This window comes from Emydura macquarii, unplaced genomic scaffold, assembly GCF_026122565.2.
Source record: "Emydura macquarii macquarii isolate MOO-44397 ecotype Brisbane River unplaced genomic scaffold, CSIRO-AGI_Emac_v2 contig_719, whole genome shotgun sequence".
Classification (NCBI taxonomy): Eukaryota; Metazoa; Chordata; order Testudines; family Chelidae; genus Emydura; species Emydura macquarii.
In genome coordinates, this window is record NW_027130856.1 from 247,845 (window position 1) to 259,154 (window position 11,310).

General features: G+C 47.9%; 1 protein-coding gene across 1 annotated transcript in view; it reads right to left on the reverse strand.

Annotated features, from left to right (window-relative positions):
• The window catches only part of MKX (mohawk homeobox), a 60,388-nt gene extending 51,462 nt beyond the window's left edge, over positions 1–8,926 (reverse strand). The window contains exons 1-2 of the mRNA XM_067542790.1: positions 8,510–8,926; positions 5,606–5,765 (exon numbers count right to left, since the gene is read on the reverse strand). Coding sequence (XP_067398891.1) covers positions 5,606–5,765; positions 8,510–8,820 — 471 coding nt within the window. The 5' untranslated portion in view covers positions 8,821–8,926. The remainder of the gene's footprint in view (positions 1–5,605; positions 5,766–8,509) is intronic.
• Between the last annotated feature and the right edge of the window lie 2,384 nt (positions 8,927–11,310).

The following is an 11,310-nucleotide window of genomic DNA, read 5'->3' on the forward strand; positions in this document are numbered from 1 at the left end:
TGGTGTGACTCTTGCATAAAAGCAATTAGATTTAACTAAAGTGATTTACAGATACACTATCAGTTTATTGAAAATCTAACAGCAAACACCGTGGATACATTCTTTCCATGCCAACTCTTAACATTTCATATTAATATGAATGAACACTATATTCATATTTTAAGGTTTCTGGCATGAGAGGATGAAATAGTAATTTTTAACTATTAAGAAATAACCTTAACTCAGCATACACAAAAGAGTCTTTCCCTAAATGTATAGTATTACAGACCCCACCTCAGAAATGCACTCCAGTTGCTGATTCCCCCTTAGATGACTTTATACACAGATTCTGAATGGTACTACAAAAAGGTTCCCTAATGCTGAATAAAGGTTAGGCCTATCCACCTAACAGTTCCTAAAATACTATGGATGAAATCATGGGCCCACTGAAATCAAACAAAGGTTTGCCATTAACTTTCATTGGGCAGGAATTCATCATATATCTATATGCGTTCATCAAAATGTTGCATGTCAAGTCTCCCAGAATATATCTGTTATCCTATAGCCTGTGCTAAACAGCAGGTCAAACTAAATAATCACAGTAGTTCCTTCCAGCCTCATAATCTATTAATCTCTCTGCACATATCATTAGAACTATTATTTAGGATTTATTATAAAAGAAAATATCCTAAACTAACACCCATTAGGGTGGTTATGAATCATATTACTCTTTACATGGAAAATCTTAGAAAACATAAAAAACAAAGATTTGCTTACAAGGCACTGTGAGAAGAATTTTGTTTCAGAATCCCACCAACGACTAAGTATCCTGAGAAAACTGTGATTAAAATTGTTACTACTGTCTATCTATTTATGCATCATCATCACAGTATTAAAACTAAAACCCCTTTTATAAACAAGAAAAAACTGTTGGAATTACCATAAATATGTTTCTCAGCCTTACAGAAATTCCCCTGAATGGCCGAAAGTATTTATATGGTCACCAAGAAATACTGACCCTTTGGCTTTACCTCAGAAAAGATTCTTCTAATTTATTATGCTTTTCTACTCAAGAAGAGCCAAGGATTTAGAAGATGGATAATAGCCAAATGATCCCTTTCTCCCAAATAAATTATGGCATAGATATTCTTGTGCAAACGGTAATATTATTAAATCCACAGCAGCACATGATCAGCATATTAATCTTACTATGGCAAACATCTTCTTATTAAACAATAAAGCCATTCATATTTCCTTTTGGAAAGAATATGCAGTCATTTTTCTTTTTTCTTTCACAAGAATATTTAAACCAAAATTTAAAATAAAATAAATCAAATGCTGTGGTAATAGTGCAAATGAAAACATAACATATTCATGGCAAATTAACAGAACAAATTGCTGGATTCCAAACTGGAGTCTAATCTGTGGGCTAAAATGGAAGACAGCTTTTAGAAGTAGATTGCTTTCTGGTCTTCTGCCTTTGCAATTTTGGGAGTATAATATTTTGAACTGCTAGGCCAAGTGCTGAGTAATTTACACCCAATGCAATCTTATTGACTTTACTGGGGTTGCATAGGTATAGATCAACACAGAATTTTGCCCAATGTGTTTATGTTGTTAGTGATTAGAAATAAAGGGACTTCGTAATATCTGCAAAACCCTATTTCTCCATGCAAGTCTGCCTTTACGTCCTAAGTTTCTAGGAACCAGGAAATAGAACAAACCTCCTTTTAGTTTCACAGCACCAAGAAACAGCTTACTAAACAAAGAATTACTAAAATGATGGAAATTAATTTTTTTTAAAAACTGGGAGGCAGTGGAGGGAATGAAAATAGCAGGACACTTGAAAATAGTCCAAAATCTGGTCAGAGAGATACTGTTCTAAGAATAACCCTCCTCTCCTCCATATGATCCTGCTGAAACCCTGCTGTGCAAATTCTGCATTTTGAAGTTCTGCGTATTTGGAGAGAGTGGGCTTCATGGAGAGCAGGCATAGCCTGTGGGTAGCCACTACCGTATTCAGCATCATTTGCCAGGCAACTGTGGAGGAAATACATGCAAGCAAGAATGCTGATCCAGTAAAGTTTACTAGTAAATTCTTACAGGTTCCTTCTCCATGCTTGCAAATGCTGTGTGTAGGAGATGGCAAATGTAGGCAGAGAGGCATTGGCAGCACAGTTCAACCTGAAGCCATTCTGGTGCCCAGAACATAGCATAGAGGGGCTGGACTTCACTGCGGATGTCCCTAGATGTATGGGAATTATTTGTCATACTTGGGATCTCTGCTGGGTTGTTGCAAGGTCACCATTCAGGAAAAGAATACCACCCACCAAAACCAGCTGGATGATTCCCTGGATACACTGCTGGTGGAAACCCAAGAGTTTTCAAAGTATCTTTTGGCCTTCCATGGGATTGTCAACGGAGGGTGTGATCTAACCCTGTATGCAAAAGGTGCAACAGCTTCAGTAGACAAGAAGTTTGAAAGGACTAGTGAGAACACGATTACTGTGAACACAGCCTGATATTCTAGGTGAGAACAAAGGAGGCTGTAAAGCACTGAGAAACTGAATTGATAACATGGAAAAAGCTAAGATAAAGAAATGTACGACTGAAGAGAATTTGAACTTAGGTGTGCAACCAGGAGAAAACATTATACAATAGTTCGTGGTTCTTCTACAACATGTTATTTGGTATTACTAGATTAGAAGGGCAATTAATTATGCAACACCTTGTTTGATAAGTCTGGAATGTGCAGCTCTTGGAATGTGAAACAAAATTTTCAAACAGGTACAGAAATATGGCCCAGAATCTACTCTTCGTTATACCACTCTCAATTCAAAATAACTTCAGTGGAGTTATTTCAGATTTACTCCAGCACGTCTGAGATCACAACCTGGCTCTGTGTGTTTAATTCTCAGGGTTCAACTATTTTGATCTGGTTTACAGTCTTATTCTTTTTCTGCATTTGAAAAAGCATATATGGGATATTGTTATTTTATTCTTCCAGGCGCAGGAATTACTGTGAATGCCAGACATCTATATTTATCTCTTATGCAGATGCTATGGTGCTTCTGGATTAAAAGAATATCGCACCTAAATGATGGGAGAAACATATGGGGTTTCCTTTTGATCATGTTCTTCTGTAAATTCAAATAGATAGCTGGTTTGCATGACTCTTTAAAATGTGATATTTCACATTAAATGCCTAGACCAAATTCAACCCCAGTGTAACTCTGGTGAAGCCAATGGCCAGGGATTAATTTAGCTCTATATTATTTTTATTCTGCTTTTATCCTACTTAGATCATAAATTCAGTTGAACAGGGGCCATGTCCCACTCATGTTTATACAACATCTATCACAATAAGACAGATCCTGATTAGAGCCTGTGACTGCTACTATCATGTAAATATTAAATAATAGCAATCCAAAACAGTTTCCTTTTTATGGTTATTCTGTGGCCCTTCTAAAGAAAATCAGACAAATTTCTCTAATATACCAGCTATGTGAAATGATATTTTCTCCTCATATGTGTTCTGAAAATATTTTCAATCTCATATAAAAATATAGAAATATTCTCTAAAAGGTACAGCTCAATAATAGTCATATTAAGATGCTGTAAACTATACATAGTGATATGTAATCATATTTAAAAATTCAGAGCGATCCTTTTATATCTATTTTTAAAATCTGAGATAAGTTGTTTTAACTATATTTTCCAGTTATAAATGGCATTTTCCAGGCAGTTAATATTATTTTGGTCAAAGCTATGTTGCGTTCACTAGTGCTTGCGTTTCACACTGAGGTACTAAAGAGATAACCTCTTAGAATCACAGTTCATAGTATAGTCTTCTTTGAGGGAACATACAAACTAATGCTGCATTCCCATCTCATTCCTATTTTTCTAATATTTGATAATATTTTGCTACATGGATGTCATCGGCTAAGTGGCACAAAATGCATACAGTGGAGTACTGCAGCCCTGACCCTGCAGAGATTTACACACATGCTTAACTTTATGCACCATGAGTAGCCCTACTACAGTCAGTAAGATCATTCATAGTGTATAAGTCTTTGCAGGATGAGAGCCTGAGATAGCACCTCCAACAGTTGATAACATGTAACTCCATCATCTAACATACTGTGCCCGATAAAAAAGAAAGGGGGGGGGAAGTAAGATTTACTTAATCCTTGGGAGCCAATCCTATCCTCCTTATTCTTGAGAAAACCTCCACTAATTTCAGTGGGAATTTTGCCCAAGTAGGTAAAACAGGATAGGCTCCCATATCTAGCTAGATCTCAGGAAGATAATTTTTATATACAGTCTTGTGACAATCGGAAAGTCAGAATCATTAGATGCAGGTGCCCTTTGTTTGTAACGGGTATAATACATATTATTATTAGTGCTCTTTGTGGTTAGGACTGGATATCTCTTTCCATTCTATCCCATTTTCATATGGGAAGTGAACCTACTCATAACTTTCTGAAATATTTGCTGTTTGTGCTAAAATCTTCCACGCTGAAGATGATTTTTTTTAAAGACTAAGCAAAATTGCTTCAGCTATTTATATGAATGAATAAAAAACATACCCCTTTCTTATTAACTAAAACCCTCTTTCAACTTGTTTTTAACTGTTCTACCGAATAGATGGCATTAGAAAGGATGGAGAATGGATGGAGTTAGAAAGTTCAAGCTTGGAAGGGAAATAGTCCTGTTTAAGAGGAAGTACTAATGGTTTGGTTCTGGATGAGTTAAACAAGCACTCAGGAGTCCTTGCCTCATTCTTTGTTCATGAGACCTCTCCTGCGCCCAGCTAGACCTTTCAAGGTGTGCACAGGCTGAGCCACCGCCTTTGCAAGAGATACTTGTCTTCCTAAGGTGAGCACTGATATTACAGACAGTATAGCCAACTGGAGCTGTAGTAGGGAGGGTTTTTCTTATGTTATATATATTTCCATAGTATTAGAGAGAGAGAGAGAGAGAGAGAGAGAGTCCACACTATGGTATTCTATTAAAAAGGTGTTATGAGTTTGTTACGGTTTGTTCAATGCTCGAAATTCAAGTTGAGATGACAGGTGCAAGCTTAACCCTGCCCCCGTGCAGGTACCTTGTGTGTACAGGTTACAACAGGGCCAGGCTCTTCAATTAGGTGATCACTTGCCCTTTTCAAATAGGCCAATCTAAACCTCCCACATGCTGCAGTGCCTAAGTCATGCCTCCTTCCCCGTCTCCCAGGGTCGGTTTGTGGGTGTGGCCTGGGTGGGTGCCTGCCTCTTATTTCTTCCTGTGTGTGAAAGATTTCGCAGTTGTCCTGGAGGCTAAAAGGAAACAGTCCCACCCACCCGGTGTGAGGACTCCAGCCCCGGTCAGCGCCTGGGGATACGTGGCCCGGGCCCGACACTGACACCTCACTCCCGCAATCACGCGAGGGAGCCTGACCTGACGCCCGGCTGCTGTTTAAAGCCGGCGGCTGGTCCCTGATTTTAGCTGCTTTCCTCTTTCCCCGGCACGGGCCTGCCCCTCGGCCCCAGCCCGGCCGCGGAGCGGAGGCTGAGGGGCTGAGCCAGAGGCACCAGCGCAGCCTGCTGGGAGGTGCAGCGTGGCCAGGCCGCGGGCGGGTTGTTACCTGCACCAGGGTCATCTGGGAGCCGAGCGCCAGCAGGATCTTCTCGGTCTTGGTGGGGTAGGGGTTGTCGCGGTGCTTGTACAGCCACTGCTTGAGCGGCCGCGCCATGTCCTGCAGCGCCTGCCGCTTGTGCCGCACCTTGCCGCCGCTCTGCCGGGCCCTGCAGGGGGAGAGAGGGGAGCGCCCGGCCTGTTAGTCACTCGCGGGGTGTCCTCTGCCAGCCCCCCTCCCCCCCCGCGCTGCGCCGAGCTCCACAGCGATCATTGCCGCGCAGTGGCACCGGAGGCGGCGTGGGCTGGTGCCGTCTTTGCTGCCTGAGAGTGGAGGTCGGAGGACACGGTGTGGTGCCCACGTGTAGATCGCACCGCACGGTGTGCAGCGCCAGACACGTGCGCGCGCGCGCACCAGCCCCTCCCCCAGCTATGCAATACAACGAGCGATAGGGGTGGGTGCCGCTCTAAAATATATACACCCACACGCTAGTTTATTTGCGCGTGTGCCTTGACATATTGTACAAGTCCGTGTGTTTGATGGGTGTGGGTGTGTAACACACAGGCACATACGTTGCACGCCACGGCACATGCAAGCTTTATATTTGCAGCAAAGGCCCTACCGCACGTTCCGGCAAAACAAACAAGCAAAAACCCCACCCCACTTCAACATGGTTTTCTAGCATGAGAGTAATCCCAGATAATGCCAACAGCCCTGAGTAACAATACTTGTATGTCACCAGATACATAAAGTGTTCGGCAAACTGCGGGTCTGTGCTTTAGGAGATGAGGCCGATTGCCGACAAGCAAATACAAATTGCATTCTGCTGCACCCGCTCTGGGCTCTGCCTACTGCAGTGTGAATGTTCCCTCCACGTCTTCCGAAACGAGCTCCTTGGATTTCCACGAAGTAGGGGAACTTTGAAAGGTTTCAGTGAGACACAGAAGCAGAAGGCTGACCTTGGGACGGCGGAGAGGGGAGGGAGGCATATAACACAGACAAAACAGAGATTGCAATAGAAAATATCCAGAGCCTGCCTTAAAAAAGCCAGTGTCCTCCGAGCATAATAAAGAAAAGAGGGGCAAAGGGCTACCTCTGCCCCCGCTTAGCTTGCCGAACAACGCGAATTCCAACCCACGCTCTGCTACAGAACTGGTGTCCGTATCTCAGAAGGTGTGTGGTATGTGGCATCTGCAAATTATATTTTGGTAGGTGTGTAACCAGCCTTTTCAGCAGGTTTGTGAGGTCTAAGAAAGCCTCAGCCTGTCCTGAGCAGATTTAACGATTGGAAATATTGCAGCACCCCTTCCCTGCCTGGTTTACGCCTGTTGTATCGCCACCAGAACTGGGTTCTTCTCCACAGCATGCTGGGATTCTGGGAATGGACACTTAAAAACCGGGCCAGGCTCACGGAGTGAGTTTGCCAGTGCTAGACAATCCACGCGCTGTGCAAATGTAGGATGTTCAAGCACGTCCTGGTTCAGTGGCGCACAATCCCTTGTTAAATCACAAGGTGAAACAATCAGCCTTTTGAAAACACACGTGTCATTTCCCAAACTCCAAGGCGAAAATCAACATCTCGGATTTGAAAATAATTAAAACCGGAAAAAGTTAAACTCTAGTTTAAAAGATTAAAATTCTAAAGGGAATAAAGAGAGGAAACAATAAACCAAATTCAGAAGAACAAAAATACAATCGGATTAAAAACAGTCCAGAATATGTTCCCAATGAAATGTCTGCTCCCCGTGGTTAGCGGCCGCTGCAGGGAATAGGAATAGGAAGAAGGAAATGTGATTTTGGTGTTGTAGTTCCAGACTGTGCCGGCAGGTGACGCTGTCGGGCCTCGCCAGCTACCTGCTATATTTTCCGGATTCTCTCCCCTGTTTCCCGGTCTTTTAAAATACTTTGTTTAAAATCTGTGTCTGAATCGGCTGGTAATAACATTTTGATGAAACATAATCTCTGCCCTACTAGCCAGCAATGCCGTTACAAGTATGAGCTGATGTAATCTTTAAGGTGGAAATTCTGCAATAAAAATAGCTCTTCGGCATTTTTCATTTTCCTTCTCTCTTTTAATGCCTTAATCCTTACATTGTAAATTTAACCAAAGATGCTTCCCCACATTCATCACATTAACACTAACAGATTATACTTTTGAACTAGCAAAACTTATTACATTCCCACCTCCTTTTTCACCTGTTCCAGAACAAAAATTAAACATCTGAGGTGTTATCATCAGGTGGATTTTTTGCATAACTCTGTCTCTAATAGCAATATTCCCGGTCGTTGACAGGCAGCAACTTTAATAAATGTGTAATTATTTTTAAATCCTCTTGTAAAAATGTAACAAAAATAAAGTTCCTTTTCTTTAGCTCAATTTAACACAAAACCAAATCTCTAGTCACTCATCTTTTTCTTTTACACTGTCTGGCTTTCTTAAGGCTCCATTTGCTAAAAAGTTCTCAAGAGACCCCTTCCTAGAGCTGGTTTCTTATATCTGCTCTCTCCGGCTGGTTTGATACATGGCCACCAGAGAGGATCACTGATGTCTCCTCTTACCTTCTTTGCTGCTCTGTTATTGCAGGGTTAATATTTTCAAACAAACAAACAGGACACCGACTTATTCTACCCATTTTGTTCTGGTATGTGTCATGTTAAAAAAGCAGGAGGTAAGTAATCTAAACCAGCAGCACACTCTTTCGCACGTCCCACGGACATGGCCTGGACACTGCATCATCTACTCCCGGAATTTCCACTCTCCAGAGCTGTGGAATTGGAGTCTCAAGAGACTAAGGTTTAAAGCACGTGCTCAGGATAACGATAACCAGTTGTCACCACTCAGGTCAGAACCCACCGCGCTCGCACTGCAAGAGGAACACAAAGGACAGTGATCAGAATGAGCGAGGGCCCTACCCTGTCCGCCTGTTCCGAAGGCTGAGGTTGTCTTTAATTGAAGGACTGTCGGGGATGTGCACTTCGGCGTGGTGTGGGCTGTCAAGGAGCCCCACGTAAGGCCGGCTGTTACTTTCCCTTTCCTTGGCGTTCTCCTCGAAAAGCACTTGGTTGTTGAGTTTGCTAAAGACTACGGTGTTCATGGTGGGGGCGGGGGGGCTGGTGATCGGCTGCAGGCTGCCGGGTCCCTCGGTCGCAGCGGAGTCTGGTAAGTGGGAACCTTGCGGTTTAGATGTCCGGATGGCTCGGGTTGTGCTGCAAAGAAGAAGCATCGGGTTACTCGAGGAAATCAGTCATATCGCACTAACCGGTTAAACACCGAACACATCAGGGCGAGCTTGGCCGGGAAGGGGCTGGCTGCGGCTGGCTGCGGCTGCCCACGGTTCACTACAGGTCTCCATGTCCATGAACTGCTGCCCAGGCTGGGAGATTGCTCTTTCTCCGTGAGTGTGTGTGTGTGAGAGAGAGAGAAAGAGAAAGTGTGTGTGTGTGTGTGTGTGTGTGTGTGGTGGGTGTGTGCAAAACTACGTCCTACCCTCGCTTAGCATCGGAATTCCTGCCCCGCCGTCTCTTCTCCTGCCGTAAAATCTCCCCCCTAGGGTACGGGAAAAACCTTCGCCATCCGCCCAGCTCCCGAGGGTGTGTCGCAACCGGCCGGGAGCGCCCCCTCTTCTCCTCCCCCCCGCCCTGCTCCCGCCCGGGAGTAAGGACATGCACTCTTCCTAGTACCGTGAGATCGGAAGGCTTCTTTTCGGACAGTTCATTGGCGAGGCAGAGCTACAGCGCCGGGCTCGGGCGAGCTGAGCTCCGGCGCCCGTCCCGCGTCTCTGGGGCGTTCCGGCCGGTCCCCGCGACCTGCTCTCTGGGAGCGCTCACAAAGGCCTGCCTGTGGGGCAGGGCACTCGGCTCCTTCCAGAGCCCTTCCGACAGGGACCCCGGGCCCTGCAGCCACAAGCGCAGCCCGGGGGGCAGAGCGCTCCCGGGGCACCAGCGTCCCCCCCTCGGTCACGGTACCGAAGAGGCGATCGATGTGCAGGGCAGTACCTGGGCTGGGGGGCGGGGCGAGGACCTGGGATCGCAGATGAAAGCCGGCTTCCCCGGCCGGGGGGAGCAGCCCCACAGGCGGCTGGAAGCCCCAGGGGCCGCGTCGCCCAGGGCACCGCAGCGCCCGGAGCAGGAGGGCAAGACGCGAGCTGGCGGAGCGGACGGATCGCGCCCTTGCGGGGGCTGCCGCGCCGCTGGCTAATGACAACCCCCATCCCGCGCTGGGGCGGGGGCTGCTTTCCAGAAGCCGGACGAGCTGCGGGAGGGGACGCCGCCCGACGCCCCTTTTCTCGCCAATGACCAGGCCCGTCCTGTCCATGAGCCCGCGGGCCGGCCGAGCAGACGGCCTGGCCCGCTTAGCATCCCTAACACGAACGGGGCGTTCTCGGAGACAGGCTGGGTTTTGTCCGGGCTCCCAGTCTGTCTGTCCGCCTGCCTCCCCAGGCGATGGTCGGGGAGGTCCGCGCGCGCCTCCGGGTTTGTTTTCAAAGCCGCCCCCGGCCCGCGGACTGCCTCCGCGACCCACTGTACAGCTCTTGTCTGGCGAGAGCACAGCCCCCTGCCTGCCTTCCTGCCGCCGCCGCCTCCCCTCCACCCGCCCCGCCGACCTGCAGCCCGGCCCGCCAGCTGCTCCCGAGCGGCGGCTGAGAGAAACCTTTAAGCTGCTGTGCCCAGAAATCAAAAGATGGCCACTGTCAATATTTGCAAGGATGCCCTGCAGACAGGAGGCGGCTGCCGCCTGTGACCCGTGACTAGCTGTCTGCAGCCGCTGGCCCCGCGCTGAGTGTGTGTTTGTGTCTGCGCGCACAGATGCGCGTATTGCAAGTACAGCCACTTCGGATTTGCCCCAGCGCGTGGCTTCTGCTTTAGGAGCCGCTCCGCCGTTGGATCCCCCGCCTCCACGGCCGTCCTTCAAAGGACCCGACCTCTGCTCTGTAGCCACCGCAGGGTTCGGTTTGCCCGGCTCCACAAGGCATCACCTTGGCCCGCCTGTCCTAGCCCCCCGCCCCCGCCCGCCACAGAGAGCCAAGTCCCAATCGAGGTGTCTTCAGACATCAGAGGCAGCGAACAACACAGCTCAGTCTCACAAGCCACCTCCTCTGGCACTAATGGAAACCACAGACCATGGCCAGAGCCGTCGCGGCACGAGGGACCTGTTAACACTGGGTGGTGCCCCGGGCCCGGCTCCCAGGTGGACGTGCCCAACACAGCTACTTCCTGGGGGTCCTGGCAGCTCCATCCCGAGTTACTTCCCGCAGTAGCTCAGCACAGCCGGACTTCGCTTCACTTCCCCCATAGGAGCCTGTTTCAGCACGGGTCACGATCCGGATTAAACTGTTCTACTGTTGTTGGTCCCATCAGAGGCCCGTGCGCACACACACCCACCCACACACCCACACCCACACACGTGTGACAACGCCGGGGAACCGAAACACGGGGAAACAGCCTCTCCCTCGCCCCCAGCGCGGGCTGTGCGCGGCGCGGGACGCTAGCCGGGGCGAGGGAGCAGGCTGGCTAAGCAGCAGCGGAAGGTCGCTTGAGCCGAGCCGGCCCGGGGGACGGTCGCTCCCGCAGGGGATGCTGCTCACACCGCCGCTCGCTGCGGAGCCGGGACCGGCCCGCCAGCCTCCCGGGCGGCAAGGCGACAATACCTGGTGCGGGCGGGTCGGCTGAGTCCGCTCGGTGGGGAATAATCCAGCGGGGTCCCTACTCCCATT